The sequence below is a fragment of the Phycodurus eques genome, chromosome 4, assembly GCF_024500275.1.
Source record: "Phycodurus eques isolate BA_2022a chromosome 4, UOR_Pequ_1.1, whole genome shotgun sequence".
NCBI classification, from domain to species: Eukaryota; Metazoa; Chordata; class Actinopteri; order Syngnathiformes; family Syngnathidae; genus Phycodurus; species Phycodurus eques.
In genome coordinates this window covers 32,661,356-32,686,088 of record NC_084528.1, presented here as the reverse complement: position 1 = coordinate 32,686,088, position 24,733 = coordinate 32,661,356, and the positions used below count along the sequence as shown (strand labels likewise).

The window sequence follows — 24,733 nt, the reverse complement described above, 5'->3', positions numbered from 1 at the left end:
TCCTGTGAATAAGTGCTTTTTCCCCGTTGTCCCAGAAAACTTGGAATTTTCAATATCCAGCAGGTTAGGGTTAGGTTATACCTGACGTGTCGCCGATGCGTCAGGGATAAAAGGATTAACTGGAATACAAGTGTTTACTGCCACAGACGAATGTATGTGTCAAGTACGTTTTTCAACAGGTAGGCGTGGTAGAGGGAGGCTGTTGGGCTCGTCTGAAATTCAAGCTTCTATGTAACTGTAATGCTGGACAGACGCCACCAGATGGTGGCGTTGCATCGCTTTGGATGTGAGATCAGCACAGCTTTCAAGTAGAAGACAAAGCTTAGGCGTTGAATCTCAGCTCGTCACGTCGATTATGAGTGAGTGAAATCGCAACACGTTGGAACTAGGCACAAGTTAGGCACCTCACAATCCAACGCAGTATGTATAAGTATGGTAGAAACAGACAGAGTATGTATCACAGTAGGTAGTAGAAAGTGTGCGTCATGATCGTGCTGATGCAGTGAATGAAAAACGCCGTGTAAAAAATCTCGTCAGCATCGCTCAAGGCGCGTTTCATAGTTGTACAACTTTTTTTTTCTGGTGAAAGAACAGAGTCTCGTCTTTCTTTTGGCAGCTTCAGTTCTTTCTTTTTTTTTTTGGTCACAGAACGCAATATTGTGTGGGTCTTGAAAGATCAGTCAAAATGCTGTTAAACGGCTGCTGGCAATATGGGCTGAAAATGCCTGGCGGTCGACAGACCCTCACCTGATCTTCAATGTATCTGTGGCCACTTTCGCAGAGGGCAGGGCCGAGGAGCGGCAGGTCGTCGCGGTGACAGAGGGAAGGCAGGAAGGTAAGCTCCGAGCACGGCCGGTTGAGGTTCTCCTGCGCCAGCAGGTCCGACACCAGCTGGTTCATCACCAAACCGAAACTCTCTGACGAGCACCAACGAGACGATTGAACGGTGAGCGGATGAGGAGAGCGCGAGAAGACGGAGGCGCTACCTTGGTAGACATGCGGCGGCAGCGTGGCGAGCAGCTCGTACACTCGCAGGCGGTAAACCGGCGTCCACGCCGCCACGCGGGAACCATACGACCCGACGAGAGCGGGAAGTCTGCGGACACCGGGAAAGAGTCAGCGTCGGTTCCGGTTCTGACTCGACTCGGGTCAGCGTGGACTCGAAGGATGAGCGAAGGGCGACTGACTTTGGGAGGAGGCCGACGGCGCACGCGATGGGCGTCACGAGGTGAGCGATGACGTCGTTCGTTAACACATCCGGACAGTCAAGCAGCAGCTTCTTCATGGCTGACCACAAATACACACGCAGCATGACAACAACAACGTATGTCTGTGTGTGTTTGAGTCAGTGTTTGCATGTCTGTTTGTGTGTATACACTGTAAAGTGGAACCTCGATTCAACAGACTAATAGGGGCGGGGGTTCTTGTGTTACAGCCGTTATATTGAAGCACTTTTTTTGTAGCCATATGTACCCATATTACTGTACAGTACCAAATTGTTTTGTACTTTTTTCATGGCCTAAAACACCCAGTCCAGTACAAAGTTATTGTAAATAAGTGTAAAAAAAAAAAAAAAAAAGCTTAAAATGTTTGAAAAGTTTTTAATTTGATCCAAATTTACCACGCTGGTGTAGTGACTAGTGGCAAGTCGAGGCGGGTCGCTTCCATGAGCCGCGAGGAATTAGTGTGCTTCCTAGTTCCAAATCTGTTGCCATGTACGAATGGCTTGACAAGAAAATTGACTGTACCCACTGTAGCACGTTCCAGACTCCAGAGACTAGTGAGTCATAATCATCTTTAAGTTAACACCGCAGCCGTGTACGCTCTCTCTGCGCCACCACTGGCAATGCATCGGCTGCAAATGTCACCACATTCAACATGGCCGCCATATGTCTAGTCATGTTGTGTGAGACCGAGAAATACATGTCCCTTTCTCTCCAACATATCGTGCCACAGCGCCTGCAAGCAACAGTGGCCAATTCTGGAACGAACAGACTTTGCAACACCGGTTCAAGTGACAACCGGAAACTATTTTTAGGACACAGTGTTCGGTCCCGATGGTCCGTTACGTCCGATATCCGTAATATCGGGATCCGTTTAATCGAGGTTCCGCTGTATAGAAGTACCGACCAGAGAGAGCCCCGGCTCTGCCCTCCAGCGTCACCTTCCACGTAAAGTGGTCCCCTCGCCTCAGCTCCATCTCTTGCTCTCGGAGGGAGGCGGGAAACACGCAGCGCCACAACAGGAGGAGGCGTGGGAGGTGCTGATCCACAACGGCCGGACCTGAACACACAAAAATGTGCGCACGCGCACGTAAAATATGGGGAGAGACATGTCTCAAATTTATTTGCACGTGTTTTTCAGATCCACGAATATAGTCATGGATTTGAAAAACACGTGTAAATGGCGGATATCTTTGTGAATTTGAAAAATACATGCAAATAATTTTCTCTCTCCCCATAGTAAAACGATTACCGTAAGAGTGCAGCGCAATCAAACAAACTCCCTTCCCCAAAAATGAACCTCACCCAATTGTGATTGGAACATAAGTGCAGTGCAAATTGAAAATTAAATTGAAAGTATTTCTTGTAAATTTGACCAACCATAGAACAGTGCGTTGTTAACAACCCCCCCCCCTCCCCCCAAATTTCAAGGATTACAAAAAAAAAAATCAAGTTTATAAAATGAGACTTGAAAATCGTAATAAAATCAAGCCAATCTCAAACTCTGTGGGCGTGTCCACATAATGCACTCAAATCACACCCCGCTCAACTGTCAACTTTCAATCAAATACCACGACTATGACCTGGAGAAATGGATGCCACTTTGTCGAGCATCTTTCTTATCCCTACACGTAACTATACATTTGAGTCAGAAAAAAAAATAACAAAACAAAATCTGCTTAAAGCCTCCGGTGGTTGGAATTATATCGCGTTGTCGGTTGGGGCTTTTCCTCACAGGTGACAACGAGGCGCTCTACAACAGTCATGCCAGCGCACATTCTGCCTGTTAAATCTGACTTTTTTGTATTTGTTCTCTCCTCACTCTTCCGTCTGTCTCTGAATGATGAACGCATACTCATAGCCAACAATGAGGCGCTCTAACACGGCCTTGAAGACGCATTTTCGGAGCGTAGGTGCCGGTAGCTGGTTAACGTCATGTGGCAACTGCACTGGATATCTGTTGATGCAAACGAAGACGCAGGAAAACCGGAAAACATACGATCGCCTCAATTCAGTTCTACATCCTTCTCAGTCATTGCACATTTTCTGCAATTCACTTAGCAATAGAAATCTCTGAATTCACTTCGTCGTGAAAGCAACGCGGCGGGTTTGTCCAATGTTCTTGTGATACCCCTATCAAAATAACAAATCAATAAATACAATGAATGTCAGTGAAGTGCAGTACCCAGAGTGCAGACGGACGAAATGAGCAGCCAGCCGGATTGCGTCCTCTGCAGAGCGAGCCGACTGTTCTGAGAGGCCGAACGCAGCAAGTCTTCAGCTAGATCCACCACCACCTACACACACGCGCGCCCGTGCGGGATTAGAATGGACGTGGACGATAACGACGTCACAAACTAACTTAACATTAGGACCGATATGGATTTTTGAAGGCAGATGCTGATATTTGGCAGGAAAAAAATTCTGATGAGCAATTAATTGGTCAATTCAATAAAATTTTTTGGGGGGTCAAAAAAGCTATTCGGTGTTGGTTTGGTCCATCAACCTACTGTGCATGTTTTTGGAAGTTGGGAGTACCTGGCGATAACCCACACAGGTGAACCCAGGTCCACAGAAAAAAAAGTAAAAGGGCAAAAAAAAAAACAGGTTGCGGACGTCCATCTTAAATAATGAACGTGTTGAATATTTACGACCAAAACACTTCATTGTGTGTGGGGAACACCGACAACTTCCGAATCAGGATGCCGACAATGGTGACGCAACACACAATGTAGCCAATCAAAGAAGCACCAAAGAGTGACGAACACGGAAACGAACGTAAATGAAAACAAATACGTCTCCACCGATGTCGATTTTTTTGTAGAAAAGTGGCTTCCCCAGACGGCAAGAAGCGTTTTCCAAAGCAAGTCGTTTTTTGAAAAACATTTTTTCAAGGCTCCTGGCTCCGGCAACCTTTGAAAACACTCGCAAAACATTGGCGCGGATCCGGAAGTGTTTCTTCTTCATTTTATTTATTTTTTTAGATCACGAGTGATCACACAACATTTCTAGATTTAAAAAGGGTTAATATTGGCCTTTCGGTCAGGCCCAACTTAACACAACCTCGGTGGCAACCAACCGTGCCCTTGGCGTGCGGTATCCCGGTGGGGCAATGCTGCACCGCTGCCACCAGGGCGGCGAGGGCGGCTGCGTATCCGGCCACGGCCTCGGGGCAAGACTTGAGCGCCGCCAGACGCTCCGCGCAGCGATCCAACAGAGGGGAGCACTGGGACGGCATCGCCGTGGCGACGCAGCGCAGGCACCAAGCGGCGGCCAGGCGGACCGAAGACGTTGGGTGAAGGAGGACCGAACCCACCGACTCCAGGAGCCCTGCGCGCGCGAACACACACACACATACACCCAAATTTTAGATATAAGCGCTGTACAGTGGAAGTGAACTCAACTGACTCCACAATGAGCAGCAGTTAGGCAGCGAGACAACAATTCTTCAAAAAAAGAGGCTTCAAGCCGTTTATTGCCACTCCTAGTTGACGTTTGCGGGCAAATGAAACACTAAACAGATACATACACAGAAATACAGACACACATCGTGTATTTAAAACAACTAAATGGCTTTGCTTTCGATAAGACTATTTAGCTTAATGCTAACACACAATTTAAAATCCAACAGACGGGCTACCAAAATTTGCATCAATGTCTGTTATAACTCAAAGCAACAGATATTTGTTGCAAACAATATAACAATACTCACAGCCATATATTCTTTATTCTCTGCGAACAACGACTAAGATCACTGCGGCTTGCTGAGCAGTTGTGACTGTTTGCCTACCGTGGATGCCCGCTATTTGCAGGGCATAGGGACTGGGCCAGACCGCAAATAGAAAACATTCTCAGATAACTGACAGCCTTTATAATTGCATTACTGCGAAAAGTTTTTGTTCCGTTTTTTTTTTTTAAACCACCAAATTTCTTGAACAAGCAGGGATAAACCTCCAGGAAGTGTTTTCGGTATTGATTCCCCAGCCAATAAAAGATAAAGATTTGAACCTAAAATTCATGAATAAGTGAATCCGCGGGGGTCCACTGTGTATTAGTATGTCTGCAATGTACAAGGCCACGCACACAGCAGCACACACAGCAGGACGATTTCGTGTGTGTGTGAGTCGGTGACGAGTCCGCATATCGACAGGAAGCGGAGGGGCCGGAGGTGCGGTGCGGCCGACGCGACCTGGAGCCGAACACGCTCGAGACGGTAGAGATGATCGTGGACTTCAAGAGGCATCCTTGGCCACGGCTGCCGATCACGTTGTCCAGCCGCCTTGCGTCAACCGTCGAGACCTTCGAGCTCCTGGGAATTACAATCTCTCAGGACCCGAAGTGGGCGATCATCATCAACTCCGTCCTCAAAAAGGCCCAGCGGAGGATGTACTTCCTGCGGCTTCTGAGAAAGCGCGGCCTGCCACCGGAGCCGCCGAGACGGTTCTACACAGCGGTCATCGAATCGGTCCCGTGTTCTTCCATCACAGTCTGGTTCGGCGCCGCTACAAAAAAGGACAAACTCCGAGCGCAACGGACAATCAAAACTGCTGAAAGGATTGTCGGTACCCCCCTACCCACCACTGAGGACTCGCACGCTGCCAGAACTAAGACAAGGGCGTGCAAAATCCTCTCGGAGCGTGCCTTGTCTTAGTTGTCTTACTTGACTTCTCGGACCCTCCGCATCCCGGTCACCGGCTCTTCCGGCTCCTTCCCTCGGGTAGGCGCTACCGATCGAGGCAAACTAGAACTAGCAGACATTCCAACAGCTTCTTCCCTCTTGCCATCAACTTCTTAAACAGCTGACCTCCAATTCCATTGCAACATGCTGCCAATTTCTTTTGTCTTGAATTTCTTGTCACCTTTCTGTGAGACCAATGATACATGACTGGCGCACTCACTGTAGTCGTCTCGCCACGCCGCACGATTTGCATATGTGTCGTCGACCGATACCGGCCACTCGTGCCAGAGTCGCATCTGCCCCACTTGCACACTGACTGAGGAGTATCTGCAACATTTGCACAATCGACATTGACCCAGATGATCGCGCTCCTCGTCACTTTAAACTTGCATCCGCTCCTTGAAGTCTCGGCGCCCTTTGCGCAATGCTCATTGCACCGGACTATTGCAATATTAGTCATTCCAACTGCTAAGTGCTAGAGGACTCCGCATCTTTTGCACAATTGTCCAAAAAATTTAATAAAAAATTGTACCGGCATTACCATATAACTATTAACTATTATTTATTGCTCAGTGACTGTTTTTTTTTTTTTTTTTGTCAATGTCTTTGTCTCCAAAGTGTTCTCCGTCAATTGACGGTCTGTTGTCGTACTCGAGCGGCTCCGACGACCGGAGACAAATTCCTTGTGTGCTTTTTGGACATACTTGGCAAATAAAGAGGATTCTGATTCTGATATACGTGTGTGTGTGTGTGTGTGTGTGTGTGAGACCTGTGCTTCCGTCACTCAAGAGAGGGGCAGCAGTGGAGCCCAAGCCTTGGATGAGAGCTCCCAACTCCAAAAGGCAGCAGACCAACCCGTGTTGACCGGAGGTGACGTCCGCACAGCCGAACTTGCCCTCCGTCTTCCCATCAGCCACTGCCCCATCGACACACACACACACACGCACGTACGCAACATTACTAGCGTGCGATTTGCTTAGGGGTGTCATCATTGAATATTTTTAGAGTTTATTATCCTATCGATTAATCGGATACAAATTCATTGTACATGAAAGTTTATTCATGGGAAAATGTATTTTTTTAATGACTGTTTATTAACCTATACTACGGCACTAAAGGAGAGGGCCACGTCCCGTCCGCTGACACATCCTCACCAAAAGCGTGTTTGTGCGTCTCCACGATGGCGCACAGGTGTCTGGCGGCGTTCCCCTGAGCCTTCTCGCTGAGGAGCGAGCCAACCGTGTTCCTCAGGATGAAGGAGACGCAGCGGCGGATGACAGCGGCATCGCCCGCCGTGGGTGTCGCCCTCGTGTTGGACGCCAGCGCCATCGACAGCGACAGGAAGGACGCCAAGTTGGCTTCCAGCCAGGCGCCGCCCATCGTGGACACAAAGATCACGCACGCCTGCAGAGGAGGAGGAGGATTGGCCAATCGAGTCTGACGAGTCAAGCCACGTGATCGCCTCTGGGAGGAAGCAGAGGGGGACGAGGAAGAGCGGAGACAAACACCTGTGTGACGCCGAAGCGGACCTCCTTGCTCACAGAGCTGGTCCCCTTCAGCATGTCGCCGCTGGCCCGCAGGAAGCCGGCGCCGCCCCTTGCGAAGCCCGCGGACAACAGATCCATGACTTCCTCCAGGGCTCTGCGGCCTCGCCCGCTTTGTCTGGGGGCTGCTGGGGAGAGAAAGAAATCATCAGAAACCAGGAGGAGTCTCGGGCTGCGTTGGGAATCACTCTGCCGACAGAACGGAGTGCAGGATACAGTAGTGGCTTGAGATACTAGTTTAATTTATTTTGCGAACACACTAAAAACATTTGAATCTCAAGTCATCTTTCCCATTGAAATGAATAGAAATGCCATTGGTGCGTTCCAGCCAAAACAGTTCATTTTTTATTTTAAATCAGAAAAATAATAGTATTATATTGCACTTTATAAAAACACATTAATGACATCATTAAACAAGGTAAACATTTTTTTTTAAATTTGCCACATTTTTCCATAAATGTATCTATTGTTCGATATCAATAGAAAATACGTTCGATAAAATGTCCAATAGAAAGAAGAAAAAAAACATGCCGGTGACGCTGCAAGGCATTCTGCTACAACAGAGACTTTGGGCTCGCCGCATTTCTCTTTTTGCAGGCGTGCTGTCAATGTAGAAGCTAGGAAGAGAAATGAGATCCACCCTCAGCCGCTCAACCCATCAAGTACGCGACGATGCTGTGGATGACATAGCGCATCCGATCTGGAGGAAGCAGTCAATTTTGTTGCAGCAAGCACCCAATCATATTGCAGCAGGTCGCTTTTAACTCAAATGGAATTCAGAATGATTCACAGCACTCACTCGCTCTCTCGTGCAGGAGGAGAAAAGTAACGTGCAGTGGGAATAAAAGCAACGTTCAACCTTTAAAACATGCACTCACGCAAATGCGACAAGATGCAATTTTTAATCGCACAAGCTGAAAAAAAGGTCCATTGAAATGAAATACTCATATGGTGATACATTTTTTCAGCCATATCACCCAGCCCTAATTGAGCATTGAGCTCCTCTTTCTGGTGTGCGCGCACTGGCTAATCCGGTATATGCGCAAGCAACTTCGTCCGCATTCGGCAAAACAGGACGAAGCGCTTCCTTCCTGTTTGGGTGAATGGCAAAGGGAGACGTGATAAAGCAAGCGTAAAAACTAAAGGTCTAGAATGTCTTTTGTTTTACACAATAGGTCTTCAAGAGCTAGCAAAGACGACAATATCCCATGTTTAGGCTTGTTCGCTTTTCCATCTAACGTAGTTAAATAAATAAATGATATACTGTACGTGTTTAACTTTTGTCCTCAGACACCAACCATCAATAAAACAAAACTTGAGCAAGTTCAGTTTCAAACCATCATGTCATCCAACCGTAGCCATGCTCATTAGCACGGCACACACAGGAAGTCCGCTAACCTGTTTTCTGCATATAGCGGATTGTATAATTCAAGCATAAACATGCTTCTAGATTCTGTGCGTGGAGACGCTCTCAGCGCCACAGTAAGCCACACTAAAACCAGTCGTTCTTCGCAGAGGATAAAGAATATATGTCCGAGTATTGCTATATTATCCGTCGACACAATATATATTATATTTGATATTTGGATATTTGAAATGAAAAACGTGTTCATGCACCATGTGTTCAAATAGCCATTGAATAACGAGTTACCACACCATGACTATTGAGGCTAAGTGTTAGCCCGCCAATGCCGTTTTCCATTATTTGTTACCATTAAGCTAGCGCGGGTATTCTTAAGGCAAAGTTGTTTGGTTGTTTGAAATAAACAATGTGTAATTTACTTAGTTTTAAGTTTACTTTTCCAGCATACTTCAACTGGGAGTGGCAATCAAGAAGAATTGTTCACAAACTACTGCTTGTCGTGAAGCCAGTTGAATTCACTGCCACCATGCAGCGCTCATGCAGGGAGTGGGAATGAGTGAATGATTCAGAACGCAGCATTCACTTATTCCCTCCTCCCTCCTCCCTATAGTCAAGGTTTATAGTGGACTTTTTAAGTCATCTATGTAGTCCACGATATTAAAATCCCTACTAACTCGCTGTCGTACCGCCGTTATTCCTGGGTTCCAGCGCCGCCGCCAGCAAGCTTCCCAGCAGCTTGGCGACCGACACGCGGGCGTCACGGTCGGAGCCCTCGAAGGCCCGGAAGCACAGCGTGGACGCGTTCTCCAGCTCGCTGGTCCACAGGAACGCCGCCTCGCGCTGCAACTCCAGCAGGCACTGTCGGCAGAGCGGAGTGTTGAGACCATCGACACGCAGACGCCGCCTTTCGTGCGGAATTGCACGTCGATGTGGCAAAATGGAGCGATAATCATAAAAACCGTTTGACACTCAAAGATTATATTTGTCCATTTTTAACATCTAAAGAGAAGAAAAGGTGCCGAGAAAGCAGTGAAAAGGACTGGAAGCAGGGAGGGTTTGTCCGCTAGTTCCAACAACGATTGCCATCATTAGTCATTCAATTGATACGAAGCACCGAAACACGAGTCATCAAAATCAGCTCAACTTCCCTTCATGGCCATCGGCACCAAAGCATTACAGTTATCAATTTTTAACAGAACGTGCCTACTCAAAGGTGTCTAACTTAACTATTTGCCTTCATTTTGGTATAAAAATATACAGACTTGGAATCTTGAGGTGGCTCAATGTCACGAGGCTCCAGCTGGTCAAGTTTGATTTCATTTCTCAGACAGTTGAAGTGTTGAGTGGCGTTCAAGTCCCACATAAGTCCTAATCGTCTTTTGTTTCTAAGTACATAAGTTTAAAGATAAGTGTTGAAAACGTGCAGACTGAACAATTCTGAATCCTGAATTGCTGAGGTATAGTGTGAAACATTATTGGATTACATTTGCTAGCCCGCAAACTAACACGCTAAGGAGCTCGCTCGACCGCAGCGAGGCCATCCAAACGGACGCGCTGACACATCGCAGCAACGGGCCAACCTGCTCAATGAGTATTGTAATGCGTGTCTACGAGGAAGACGTCACCGGCACTCACCCTGGCGGCGGCGCATCGCACCGCCGTGGAGCGGTCCGTCAGGCAGGTCCGGGCCGCCTTGTAGACATCGCGGTGAGCCGACACGGCGCCGGCGCCTGCGCCTCGCAGCATCCTCTCCAGCGAAGCCAAGATCTCGTAGCGACCTTGAGACTGACACGACACACTTTTCGAGGTGAACATCTGCCGGACAGGTGCAATGGAAGACCCGCCCGCGAAAGTCCACGACATAAAGAAACCATACAGAACTACATTTTCATACACGCTCAAAACCCGTTAAAACCTGTTTTAACATATTGCTTCGTGCTTGCCTCTTCTCACTCTGACTGCCAAGAAATGGCACAGAATATCATACATTACTTTGACGGAACAAAAAGACCGTCTCGCTCACAATATTCTCCAAATAAAATATTTGAGATTTCATTTGTCACTCCCACTCGATGTTTACTGTAAAATTGAGAAAATTAAACATTGTGTGTTCAAACACCAAAATGTTCAAACAAACCAGATCATTTCGTCAAACAAGTCCACGAGCTTAATGATATCATACAACGGGAAACGCCATAGACTGGCTAATGGAACTAAGCATACACTGCCGTGAAAAAGAATTGGCCCTCTTCTCAAATTCTTAGATTTTGCAAAGTTTCTCCACTTTAATGTTTAAGATCATCCAAAAAAAGGTGAATATCAAGACAATTATAACCTAAGTGAACGCAAAATGCTGTTTTTAAATGGTGATTTCATTTATTAAGGGGGGAAAAAACTATTCAAAAGTTACCCGGCCCTGTGTGAAAAAGCAACCCCTTTGTTAAATCATGAATTCACTGTGGCAAATCACAATTTTTGGTTCATTTTCACTTATCACATCCAGGCCCGATTACCTGCAGACCTGTTCAATCAAGAAATCACTTCAAGAGTATCGGTCCTGACAAAATCAAGTCAGACGAGACGAGAGATCTAAAAAGCCTGCAACAAAATGACACAATCCAAAGAAATTCCAGAACAGTTGAGAAATAAAGTAATTGACAGCTGTCGGTCTGGAAAGGTTTACAAAAGCCATTTCTAAAGCTTTAGGATTCCTGTGAACCATAGCGAGAGCCATTATCCTCACGTGGCGAAAACATGGAACAGTGGTGAACCTTCCCAGGAGTGGCCGGCCTACAAAGATTAGCCAAAGAGAACAGCAATGACTCATCCTGGGGGCCAGAAAAGGCGCTTGGGACAACGTCTTAAGAACTGCAGGCCTCCCTTGCCTCAGTTACGGTCAGTGTTCATGGCACAACAATAAGGAAGAAACTGGGGGAAAAAATGGCATCCGTGGCAGAGTTACAAGGCCAAAACCACTGCTGATCAAAAACAACATAAAGGCCCGTCTTACTTTTGATCTGGTTGATTTGATCCTCTAAACGATTCCCAAGACCTTTGGTCGAGTATTATATGGACTGACCAGATGAAAGTTGAGCTTTTTGGAAGGTGTGTGTGTCTCGTTACATCTGGCATAAATGTAGCACAGCATTTCAGAAAAAGAACATCATACCAACAGTCAAACAGTCAAGTGGTGGTCGTGTGATGGTTTTGGGCCGCTTTTCTACTTCAGGACCTGGACAACTTGTGATTGATGGAACCGTGAATTCTGCTCTTTGACAGAAAATCCTGAAGGAGAATGTTCACGGGTTCTGCAGCAGGATAACGATCGAAAGCACACCAGCAAGTCAACTTCTGAATCGCCTAAAAAAACTAAATGAAGGTTTTGGAGTGGCCTAGTCCAAGTCCAGACTTGAAACCTTAAAAAGGCCGTTCATGCTTGAAATCCCTCCATTTTTGCTGAATTCAAACAATTGTGCAAGGAAGAGTGGGCCAAAATACCTTCGCAGAGATGTGAAAGACTCATTGCTTGTTCTAGAAAACACTTGATTTCAGTTGTTGCTGCTGAGGATGGCCCAACCAGTTCTTAGGTTTAGGGGGGGAATTACTTTTTCACACAGGCCCAGGCAACTTTGAATCGTTTTTTTTTTTCCTTAATAAACGGAATCACCGTTTAAAAACAGCATTTAAAATTTCACTTGCGTTACATTTGTCTGATATTTATATTTGTTTAATGATCTTAAACATTAAAGTGGGGAAACTATGCAAAATTTGAGAAGGGGGGGCCGATACCTTTTCACAGCACTGTATGCTTATTTCCATTAGCCAGTCTATGGTGTTTCCCATTGTATGATAGCATTAAGCTAGTGGACTTGCGTTCGATGAAATGTTATGGTTTGTTTGAACATTTTGGTGTTTGATTTTGTTTAATTTTCTGAGTTCTACAGTAACTCTCGACCGGAAATAAACTGCATTGTTGACATACACAAAACAGCAAGACAATCAAACAATACTCACAGGCATGTAGCCTACTGTATTCGCGCTGCGGTGTGGGAACGACTGATGCGTCAGTTTACCAGGGGACCTTCTCTACCTTTTCTTTTTGCTGTTAATTACGCTGTGTCTCTTGCTGTAGAGGTCGGTGCTACCCAGCAAGTTGTGGCACAACATGGCACACAACTAGAAATTCGGACTTGCCCGTATGCTGCACAAACTAATATAAGTACAGTCTCTTTAAAATCTGCGATGTAGCGAGGGTTCACTGTATTTATTTTAAGTACTCTCGGTATTACAGCAAGCGTTTCTTTCCAAAACACCAACCTCGGCGTGCTTCAGGGCTTTCAGCAGGTTGGCCAACGTGTCCTTGAGGAGGCCGCCCAGCATCCCGCCCAGCTGCTCGAACATGGCACCAAGACACGCTACGGCGGCCCTAACGCAAAGCCACACACACGGTCACAAGACAGTGTCTGGAGTAAACCTGTCTGCCATTTTGTGGCGGCGTGGCTCACAGTCTGTTGGGGAGACACGACGGCGAGTCGTCCTTGACGCGGATGATGTCATTGCACCGCTCCACCAGTAAGCTGGAAGGGACGGGGTCGCCAAGGCGAAACAACAGCGCCAAGCAGTGGGCCAGCAGCCTGCGGGCGGGCGGTCCGGGCGAGCCCACCAGAACGCCCGAGAGCTGGTCCACGAGGCGGCGCTGGTTCTGTTTGATGACGGCCTTCGGTAGAGGAGAGATGACATCCGACGATTATTCAGATCAAAAAATGTTTCCTCTTATTAAACAATACCAACACAAAATCCCCATGAGGTGCAGGTATTTTTTTATTTTTTGGTCCACTCGGGGTGGCCATCCTCACATTCTCTACTGTAGTATGTGTGACTTTGAATGTGTGCGGCTTTGGAAGGCGGGGGCTGGCCTGGCGAACGATGTGGGAGTTGGCACATGAGAGTGTAGAGTTGGCTGGCTGGCTGGCTGGCTGTTGCCTGGCTAACCGTTAGCCAGTCTGTGACGTTGAGCGAGTGGGCATCAGTTGCGGCCGTGCGACGACTGTATGAATGTGTTGATGAGGCCTTTCTTCTGTTATTGTTTGTTGTGCACTGTCTGTCTTCTACGTACTTTCCTCCAATGCTTAGAGGCGGAGATTTTGCTCCGACTGGTTTTCGCATTTTGCACTCACCCTGTCGCTGGAAGGGAGGCGCTTCTTCAGGCGGCTGAGCCAATCAAAGATGAACTCGGCTCGCTGATGTTCACTCAGCTGACTGCATGCATCCTCATTTAGCAAGAGACTGTGGACGCTCGCCATTTTCTTTTCTTCTTATTAGGAATCAGCAGCTCACAGCCAATCACGCTGCCTACATTTCCCACAATGCAACCCACACGATTTGATGTTAACAACTTTACTTCTTTAACAGCTTGTTAGTATCAACGCTTCGTGTTGCGCAGTTAATTCGACTCCACCAGCAACATGGTTAAAGTCATTCTCTCTTGACACAATAGTTCATTATTTTAAAATGAAGCAAACACCTCATGAAGTCCATTCATTAAAAATATCGATTCTTTCATGACAGATTAACATCAAAATAGCAGCACAAACAATTCATTAAACCTTTTCTAAACTGTGCCTGTACTGGACATAACAAGACAACGACTTACTGCACAGAACTTGGGGACTTTTACGAACTTATGCCTTGACGAGAGCAACTCGCGTCAGTTAGCATCGAGCGGCTAACAAGTCGAGCTAAAGTCCAAAAGCTGACACACACGGAGCTAAAAAAAAAAAAAAAAAAAAAAAAAATGACGTGCAATTACCTGCGAGTCACAATAAAACAATTTTGCAATCCCCACAGGAGGACGTTGATGGTGCACAAACGGTCGAAAAGAACACTTTCGCTTATTTCCAATTGTTTTGACGTTGTAGTTGGCTTAAAGAGCAGCAGTTGGAGCAGGACCTGGAACACCGTGAACTTCCGGCGGCTTTTCGCCCCTTCAAAATAAAACCATCATCAGCTTGTCGAAAAGGCCCCATAAAAATACAACAACACAGAACTACTAATAAATATTATTTGACGTTAATTGTTGGACTTGTTTGGGATGTATATATAGCATTTGATGAAAATATTACAAGTCACATTTATTGCATTTCGTTTCTTTTATTGTGTTAAAAGTGACAGCAGCGCATATAAACGACCGAATAAGTTAAAATAACGATTTTGCTTCAGTACTTACATATATTATATCCAATTAAGTCATAAAAACAAACCTCAAACCTGAAAAGGTAAAATACTACTTGAGTTGTTTTTATGCATGTTTCTGAATAACAGTATTCAGCACCTTAAAATGGTTAGCTTTCATATGCATTCAAATAATTTAGAAAGTTAAAGTTGTAGAAATATATCGCTTTTAGAGCCTTTAGTAGTCATAAGTTTGATGTTGGCAACAGTGTCATCGTGAAAGCGTGTTAAAGTAGGTTTTCAGATGGCCATATTGACATTTATGAATATAATATTTTGCCCTTATTATGATCATATTAATGATGACAAAATACATCACGTTTATTTTCCCAGGGCGTGTAATCGATAGCCGAGCACAAGCGACAGTCAGCAATCTGAAAAGCTTCTGGAACTCTCCACCGTCGTTTATCGGTTGTGTCGCAGTCCAGCGAGCTAGCAGTCCTGAGTCCAGGCGGAGCGAACGGCGGCTAGCTGTTAGCGGCTAATCAAGCTAGACCCGTAGCTAAGCTACTATAGCAGGAACTCAAGCGGTATCTGACGCTAGCGGCTAAGCTAGCGGCTAAGCTAAGGCGGGGCACCTGGCAAGCCGCTCGCCATGTTCGGCTGCTTGGTGGCCGGCCGCCTGGTGCAGACCGATGCGGTCCAGGTGGCCCCTGACAAATTCGTCTTCACCCTCTCGGAATACGAGAGCGTCAACCACGTGGTGGTGTTCATGCTGGGCACCGTGCCGTTCCCCGCCGGCATGGGCGGCGCGGTCTACTTCTCCTTCCCGGACCCGGAGAGCGGCGGGCCGGTGTGGCAGCTGCTCGGCTTCATCGCCAACGACAAGCCGAGCGCCATCTTCAAGATCTCGGGCTTGAGGGCGGGCCAGGCCGGGGGGGCGCACCCGTTCGGCACCGTGGCCTCGGCCGCTCCGTCCGTGGCGCAGGTCGGCGTGTCGGTGGAGCCGCTGGAGCAGCTGGCCCAGCAGACGCCGGTGTCGGGGGCGGCGGCGTCCACCGCGGACACGCTGCGGCTGTTCACGCAGAAGATGTTGGACAGTTTGTACAACTTCGCGTCGTCGTTCGCCGTGACGCAGGCGCAGATGACGCCCAACCCCAGCGAGACCTTCGTGCCGTCCCGCTGCATCGTCAAGTGGTACGACAACTTCCAGAGGCGCATGAACCAGAACCCCAACTTTTGGAAGAACTCAACTTGAAGACATCACCAGCAAAATCGCTTGACGTATTTTCACACCCAATGTATTCGACCTAATGTGCCAAAAGGAGACGGACGGACGAGTTCGCCGAGAGTTCGACTCTCTACGTGTGTCAAATCCAAAGTCAATGCTGAATCATGGAATTTATTTTCCAAATATATTTGGGCCCAAGCACACTGTGCGAACGCCCTCTTGAACTTCCTTTGTTGTTGTTTTTTCCCTCAGGCTAAATAAATCCATTTTGATAGCTTGCCCCTTTCTCACTAAATTGACCCTTTTTCTCATTCATCCTAACTCTTAAGTATGCTCAATTTATTTGGAGAAATTCAGCCCGAGAAGCCAGCCTGACTTGAGTTGACTGACAAAAAAGTCTCAAGAATCCATCCCCGAAAAGACCCTGGAAGTCTGAAGGGGCCATTTTCAGATTGCCAGGGTTTCTTCAAAAGCAAACTTGTCCCTTTTGTCCCGATTGCTAGCAGACTTGTACAGTGGCACGAAGCAAAAGCTGCGCCGCATTGCTGGAGTTGGCGGCCATTTGGGGCTGGCAGTGACCACGGCGGTGTCGGCGCCGAGAGCGTCCGACGGGAAGACGTTTGGTTGGCGTGGGGGCGCACGTCTATAACGCTCAAAAAAGGCGCATGCGCACACACAAAGCCTGATAAAATAAGTTATCCACAGCGCACAAGTCGGAGCCAACATTGAAACGGGTATACAGTAAACCCCCGCTATATTGCGAATCATGCTTTATGGTCCTGCTATTTTGAGGTTTTTTTGTTAAATTCATATTCTTCTTTTCCTATCTCCTGCATCCTCCTCTCCAACACCAACTGCCCTCATGTCTTCCCTCACGACATCCATCGACCTTCTCTTTGGTCTTCCTCTCGCTCTCTTGCCTGGCAGCTCCATCCTCATCACCCTCTTACCAATATACTCACTATCTCTCGTCTGGGCGTGTCCAAACCATCCAAGTCTGCTCTCTCTAACTTTGTCTCCAAAACATCGAACCTCGGCCGTCCCTCCGACGAGCTCATTTCTAATTTTATCCAACCCGGTCACTCCGAGAGCGAACCTCAACATCTTCATTTCCGCCACCTCCAGCTCTGCTTCCTGTCGTCTCTTCGGCGCCACCGTCTCTAATGCGTCCATCGTGGCCGGCCTCACCGCTGTTTTATGAACTTTGCCCTTCATCCTAGCAGGGACTCTTCTGTCACATAACACACCTGACACCTTCCTCCACCCGTTCCAACCTGCTTGGACCCGTTTCTTCACTTCCTAACCACACTCACCATTGCCCTGGACGGTTGACCCCAACTATTTTCATCTCTCTCATTGATGCACATATATTCTGTTTTACTTCGGCTAATCTTCATTCCTCTGCTTTCCAGGGCATGCCTCCATCTTTCTAACTGTTCCTCCACCTGCAGATCACAATGTCATCTGCAAACATCACGGTCCACGGGGATTCCAGTCTAACCTCACCTGTCAGCCTATCCGTCACCACTGCAAACAAACAGGAAGGGGCTCAGGGCTGATCCCTGATGCAGTCCCACCTCCACCTTCAATTCGTCCGTCACATCTACAGCACACCTCGCCGCTGTTCTGCTGCCCTCGTCCATGTCCTGTATTCAAAGGCAAAGACACAATGTGGCTCCTTCTGACCTTCTCTGTACTTTTCCATCAACATTTTTTTAAATTATTATTGCGCACTACTTTTTTTTTTAACCAGTTACCAATTGATAGTACAGGTAGTCTCTCTGGGATGCAAACACTTTATTTTTTGGCACTGCATGTGTTATTATGATATTTTTGCTTTTTTTTTTTTTAATCTATCGCTCTTGCACTCTCTCTGTCATGTTTAAATGTGTGTAGTGTTTTAAAGTGTTTTTGAAGACCCTAAAACAATTTCAAGTACAAAATAAAAAATGTCCCATTTATTTTTTATCTCCATATATTTATATATCGTGGATTTTCACTTCTCACGGGGGCTTTACTGTATGCCACAGCGGCCACACTCGCACGCGCACGCTAGTGATGGTACGATGATACCTCAAGGAGTGTATTGACACACTACACCAACTGTGTCGGCACTCTATTGACACTGTTGGTCACTCAACAGTGACCCCTGCAGTAGTTCTGAAATCATTGCAGGTAAACAAAATGAAAAGAAGATGGAAAAGCTTACATGCAGCAACCCCAACATCAGCCTGTCAAATCATATTTAATCGCTAGTCCTTTACTTAAAATATGATCTCATCATTGTATAATTTCATTTGCTGAGTTTTTTTACGAGAAGAGTTTAAAATTTGCTTAAAACCTCAGCCTCGTCCACTGCTCGCTTGTTAGGAACTGCACGGCAAAAGGAAATATTTTGTTCAAAGCTTATTAAAGGACTGCCATTTTTACAAACAATTTATCGCCTTTTGTGTGTAAGAAAGTATTTGTGAAAATTAAATTTTTTTGTGAGAATTTCAACATACCTGGCGGACTCACACGAGTATCTGCCAATAAGCTCAATAATGCCTCAGCATCGATGAAGTGCTCTTATTGGTCTGTGGCGCTCACTTCGACTACAACAAAATCAAAAGTTCATTCATCTGAAAACAATTCAAACCTCTTAGCAGAAAAGAGTACAAACATATTTCGTGAAAAGAGTAACAGTAAACAATGCTCAAAGGAGACGAAGATTGACCTTATTTGGTGTCAAAAGATCCAAATGATTCCAGGCGGGGAACAAGTTCTTGGAAGGATCCATGAAGTCAGTGGAACAAGGCGAGGCCAAGCAAAAATCCAAAATCCAAAATCCAACAAATCCGCCACATGTCGACAGTTTGTTACCTGAGCAACACAATTTGGCGCGGCACAAATCCCGACGACACACTCCCTGCGTCGGTCACGTGATTTCTTTTTTTCTTAACGCCATCCACGCACCAATACGGGCTTTCGCTCTCGTGCGCTCGGCACCAGCGTTGTTCGTCCCATCGCTGGCGCGCACGCGACCTTTATTTGGAAAATGAGGTCAATAAAACGGCAATTGCGCGGCCGGAACGGATTCCGTACACGTCGGTTCATTCCGGCGGGAAACGTTAGCTCGCTTTGCAAACGTTTCGCTCAAGAACAAATTGAAATCGGTAACCTGAGGTTCCGCCGGACGGACGAATGTCCCCAAATTGCAAAACATTTGAGTTTCACGACCGCCGGGCCGTACACGGACTAAGCGATTGGGGAATTTCGCCAAACGAGTTTAGCTCCTATCCAGCCGACACCCCGCTATTGGCCGCCAATAGTGAAAAGCTGCGAATAACCGACGTGTTATTGAAAAAAAACCGAATTATTGCAAACGCCGGGTATATATACCACCGATAGGAGTTCCACACTAAAAATGGGGTCGTGCCCCCCTTTAATTCTTTGTTGTTGTAATCCTCCAATAGGTGAAGCTACTGGTTCCAAAGCACAAACATGCTACATTTGCTAATTGGGCTCAAGCGCGATGTCTCGAATTTGGAGGATTTGAAGGAAACCACTGACAATCACCATGGGACTGTCTTTATTACACATGAAATATAATATTACGCCTGTCGTGGTCGTGAGCAGTCCCACTTTATGACCGAGGTTAAAAAAACAATGTACGACTACAATAATATAAACGTGCGAATACACAGTATTGCACGCGTTGTGTGTAAAGTGCAGCAGCGTCGGTGGCGGCCTGAACCGAACATCATCATCATCATCATCATCGTCGTCGTCGTCATCGTCATCAGCAGCAGCAAAGCATCATTGGGACTTTTGAAAGTGCTTGTAGTGCATCGCGGGAAGCGTCGTGTCTTTGGGTGTGCGTGTTTGTGCGCGCGCACTCGTGCGTCCACAGCGTGTGCGTGCGTGCGCGCGCGCGCCTCAGGACGCCAGGCGGCCGTGCACCTTGAAGCTGTACACGCACGTGTAGGTGGCGTCGCCCCAGTTGCTGTGCACGCTCAGCGTCACGTGCGTCGCGGCCGCACCCGATTGCTCCTGAACACAACAGCAAGTCAAGCGACGTCATCGTTCGACCGACTTGTCATACTTTCAAATAAATTCACGACGAAAAGCTTTCTTTTCAAGACATTTCATTCTTTTTAATACCGTTGTCCTACTTTTCATATTTTGTCAAACTCTTTCAAAAACTCAAATTATGTCAGATGTTTTTCATACTTTTGGTATAACTTTTGCTACTTTCCATATTTTGCCGACTTAATCATGATTTTAAAAAAGTGCTTTTTCATATTTTTTAAAGAGATATTTTTTACTTTAGGTATTTATTTAGTAATACATTTGTTCACACTGCATACATTTGTCATCCTTTTAATAAGTTTTCACATTGATTATCATCTTTCATCTTAACCTTTCTTGTACTTTTTAAATACGTTTTCATACTTTTCTTATTTTTTGTCGTACTTTAGCATACTTTTTTAAAAATACCACGAATAATAATACTATACCAACTTTACCAGCATTTACGTACATACCTTTTCACATTTTCTTTTTCCGCTTTTTTTCCCATATTTTTACTTTTAGGATACTTTTCTTATTTTTGTCATACTTTAGCATACTTTTTTAAAAATACCACGAATAATAATACTATACCAACTTTAGCAGCATTTACGTACATACCTTTTCACATTTTCTTTTCCGCTTTTTTTTCCATATTTTTACTTTTAGGATACTTTTTTATACTTTCCTTACATCGGCATACTTTTTCATGTTTTCAGTCATTTTTCCATAGTTTACAACAAGTTAGCATCCCTTTATCATCCTTTTTTCTTTCATCCTTTTTTTCATACTTTAGTCAGACTATTTTTAAATACTTTTTCCGACTTTTATCACTCTTTTGGAATTGCGACCTTTTGTCTTACTATTTTCAAAAAGGATACTTTTATCATACTTTTGTCGAACTTTTTTCAAACTCTTTCCTACCGTTCCTACTTTCGCATGACTTTTTTCATACCAGTTTGACTTTTTTTGGACTTTAAATTTTTTTCCAGGGCTCATATTTGAGAATGGAATATTTTCTGCGGCAGTTGACGCGCGTTAACGTCGGCAAACGCGCCCGGGCCGTGCGTGCGTTGGCGACTCACAGATATGTAGAAGTTCTGGAACACGGGTCCGTTCTGGTTGTACTTGAAGGTTCCGAGTTTGATTCCGGGAGCTTCCTGCGACTCCATCCCCTAGAGGGCGACACCGGACGTCAGCCTACACGTGGAAAACGCGAGCGGCGGCTGTCGGACTCACGTAGACGGAGAAATCTTTGGGCGCGTGCGGAATCTCGCCGGTGGGCGAGATGCTCTTGGAGACGTGTCCCAGCGTGATACTCTTGACGACCACCGGGTGCGAGAGGACGACGGTCAGGTTGCCCCGCTGGCCCGCGAACGCCCAGCAGTTACCCGGATTCAGCTCCGACTTGCCCTGCGACGGGAGCGGCGTCGGCGCGTCAAGGAGCGGGCGCAGGCGTGAACGTGCGCGCGTTCGTTACCTCGATGACCACTTGCGACCGCACGGCCTTCTGGAAGCCCCACTCCAGGCCCAAGATGGAGATGCGAGAGGTCTTCAGCTTGTAGGGCGGCGACGAGGCGCTGCACAGCACGCTGGCGCCTGCCGACGCAAAAAACACCCTCAACAACACGGATGCCGCTGCGGCTTCACGCATTTAGATGACCGGGCATGTCATACTTTTGTCACACGCTGTGCTCGGTCGGGAGTAACAGATTACATGTAATGACATGATGTCGTTTCATTATGAGATCATTGTGTGATAATAATGTATATACCGCTACGTAATAATTGTAATCCATTACATTACCGGGAGAAAATGTGCAATTACATGACAGTCGATGATTACAATTTGAAAAATATCCGCTTTCCAAGGAGGCAGTGATATGAATTTTTTGTTCTTTTCCAAAGTAACTAAAATCGTCATCGTGGGAAGTTTTCTCCCAGTGAGAATTACAATGACGTGAATTTTCCAATCAAGTGCCGCAATCTCCTTCCATGGAATTCGTTACTCCCCAAAATTGCAGGTCATACATTCGTCTGCCACGTTTGTCTGTCTTACGTTCGGCCCACCGCTTCGTTCACAGCTGTGGTGGCTTCGCATATTCGGACAATGAGAAGCGTTGGCATAACGAGACGATAATTAGATCGATTGAGATAATCGAGCGCGCACGCGCCAGGCGGTCCTCACCCGCTGACTCGAGGGCGTAGTTGGGAACGGTGGCCCAAAGTGGCGCTTTGCCGTCTCTGCGCATCATCTCTTCGTAGCTGTTCAGGCGTGCCTTCAACTCGTTGTACTTGGCGTAGAATTCCTCCAACAGCTCGTTGCCGCGGCCGGAAATCTGCCGGGGCGGCGGGGTCGTTAGAGAGATGGCACGTTAGGGGGGCGGCGCGATACGATAGAGGGGTGGCTGGTGAGCGTGCCAAAACAGGAAGCAGGTCGTACCATGTTGGAGGCAGCGCCGCCGCCGCCGCCCGTCATCTGGCGAATGAACGGCTCGCACACTGTAAACAGGAAGTCGAACACGCGTGACGCCTTAGACGCACATAGACAGATGGCACGTTGATGTTGACGCCGTACTGGACGTGGAAAAGAGGATTGGCATCGCTCGCTCGCGACTACATCATTCTCCCTGGACTCGACAAACATCTCTCTAGCCTGGACTAGAACCTTATCTCAGTACTAGAACCTTATATCTGGACGAGAACAAATTCTTGGGACTAGAACCTTCATTTCTGGACTACAACCATTTCTTGGGACTAGAACCTTCATTTCTGGACTACAACCATTTCTTGGGACTAGAACCTTCATTTCTGGACTACAACCATTTCTTGGGAATAGAACCTTCGCTTTGGAGTACAACCATTTCTCCAGACCCCAACTTTCACATTGGACTAAAACTTTCAGTCTGAACTAAAACCTTTTTTTGGATGAGCTTTATCTTGTGACTAGTAGCTTATACTGATGTTGACGCCATATTGGATGTGGAAAAGGGGATTAGCATCTTCTCGCAGGACTAGATCGTTCTCCTTGGACTAGATCTTTCTGGACTACAACCAATGACTTTTATATTGTGACTAGAAGCTTTTCGCTGGACTACAACCGTTTCTCAGGACTAAAACCTTCACATTGGACAAGACCTTTCTCTCAGGATTACCTTCTCGGGACTTCAACAACTTTCACATTGGACTAGAAACTTGTCCCTGGACTAGAAATGTCTCTTCAGACTAGAACCTTCTCTTGGGCAATCGTGTATACTCACAGATCCAGAGTACGGGGATGCAAATGGGGATGAGGTAATATCGTGCCAAACACAGCACTCCGCTTCCTCTGCGCGCCGGTCTGACGTCTCCAACGGGACCGTCCGACAGCGGGACGTCGTCCTTGACGTCGTCCGTGGTGACCCTGCGGAGGCGCTGCTGAGTGCGACTCCGAGTCCACAGCTTCCTGTGAGGACCAGGTGAGCGGCGGCGTAGATAGCACGTACGTACATAGACACCGCCTCCATCGCTGTGATATGTGAGTGCGTCTGCCATATTGGATGTGGCTGATCTGCCCCGTAAAATCATGCAATTCATGGCTTGAGGAAACAGAACAACCAAAAAGAGTTGATTTCATTTTTCATCTGGTTCTTTTCAACGTGAAAAGCCCTACCTGCAGAAACCAGAGCGGCAACCGCTGTACAAGTGTTTCAATCTCGATTGAAGACTTATTTTTATACTTCATATTATACTTTGTACTTCAACTACACGAAGGCCTGTTTCACCGCTACTTCTCCTCTCTCTTGCCCCCCCCCCCCCCCCCCCTCGCTACGTGGCGACGACTGAATCTGAGGCTCTTGCTCTAAGGGTTCTGCGTCGACCGGGACAAGATCCGGAGTGGACCGCTTCCCCGCAGGCATCGACTGACCGGGTCTGGAAGAACCACTTTCCCGAAGGAGTCTACCTGCGGCGCTTCGTCCCACGATACGGACTCTTATGCTGTCTTAGCAAACGTTATACAGCACCGTGCTACAATAGGAGATAAATGCTGCCCACTCAGCATCCACTGCAGCCTGGTCATCCCGGGAGGGGGATCCTCAAGTTGCGCTCTCGTCTCGAGGTTTCTTCTTGCCCGATTGGGGGGTTTAGATCAGGGGATCTTTTTTAAAAAAAAAAAAACCCGGGAGACTCTTTTTGTGATTAAGGGCTATCCAAATCAACTTGACTTGAAGTCAGAAAATTCTATTCACAAAATCACATTACAATCAAAAGTCATTGATCACTCTTCTCGTCGTCATTTTCTCTCGAGATCTTTGCCCATCGCTCCCCTTTGCCACATCCAATATGGTGGCGACAACGCCGTAGAGCGTGCGCTCAACATGCGGTCTGCGTCTGTATGTATGTCTCTGTCCGCCAACATGAACACACCTGCTTACCTGTACGGCGTCTCCTTGTACGAGATGACGGGCTGACCGTCACTGCTGTAGTAGCCCG

General features: G+C 46.8%; 2 protein-coding genes across 6 annotated transcripts in view; one reads left to right on the top strand and one right to left on the bottom strand.

Moving 5' to 3' along the window:
* Nucleotides 1-16,159, bottom strand: part of heatr5a (HEAT repeat containing 5a) — a 37,501-nt gene extending 21,342 nt beyond the window's left edge. For 2 of the 4 annotated variants that reach the window (XM_061675379.1, XM_061675380.1), the window contains exons 1-15: nt 14,618-16,159; nt 13,986-14,160; nt 13,314-13,525; nt 13,126-13,234; nt 10,444-10,593; nt 9,495-9,666; nt 7,410-7,573; nt 7,056-7,305; nt 6,671-6,817; nt 4,303-4,553; nt 3,409-3,520; nt 2,131-2,283; nt 1,188-1,287; nt 987-1,096; nt 748-917 (exon numbers count right to left, since the gene is read on the bottom strand). In XM_061675379.1, the coding sequence (XP_061531363.1) occupies nt 748-917; nt 987-1,096; nt 1,188-1,287; nt 2,131-2,283; nt 3,409-3,520; nt 4,303-4,553; nt 6,671-6,817; nt 7,056-7,305; nt 7,410-7,573; nt 9,495-9,666; nt 10,444-10,593; nt 13,126-13,234; nt 13,314-13,525; nt 13,986-14,111 (2,226 nt within the window). In that variant the 5' untranslated portion in view covers nt 14,112-14,160; nt 14,618-16,159. The remainder of the gene's footprint in view (nt 1-747; nt 918-986; nt 1,097-1,187; nt 1,288-2,130; nt 2,284-3,408; nt 3,521-4,302; nt 4,554-6,670; nt 6,818-7,055; nt 7,306-7,409; nt 7,574-9,494; nt 9,667-10,443; nt 10,594-13,125; nt 13,235-13,313; nt 13,526-13,985; nt 14,161-14,617) is intronic. The other 2 variants (XM_061675381.1, XM_061675382.1) reach the window with 1 other exon arrangement.
* On the top strand, nt 15,024-18,068 carry hikeshi (heat shock protein nuclear import factor hikeshi). 2 transcript variants are annotated; one of them, XR_009768482.1, is made up of 3 exons: nt 15,024-15,083; nt 15,373-16,944; nt 17,662-18,062. XR_009768482.1 is itself a non-coding variant. In XM_061675383.1 (2 exons), exon 2 carries the CDS (start codon nt 15,635-15,637, stop codon nt 16,235-16,237), a length of 603 nt encoding a protein of 200 aa, XP_061531367.1. In that variant the 5' UTR covers nt 15,024-15,083; nt 15,373-15,634; the 3' UTR covers nt 16,238-18,068. The 2 variants fall into 2 exon arrangements, 1 of the variants encoding a protein (XP_061531367.1); XM_061675383.1 differs by having other exon boundaries at nt 15,373-18,068.
* The last annotated feature ends 6,665 nt before the right edge of the window (nt 18,069-24,733 follow it).

What these genes read in the sequence shown, in the direction of transcription:
- hikeshi (XM_061675383.1), top strand. Translation starts at nt 15,635, where the DNA reads ATGTTCGGCTGCTTGGTGGCCGGCCGCCTGGTGCAGACCGATGCGGTC.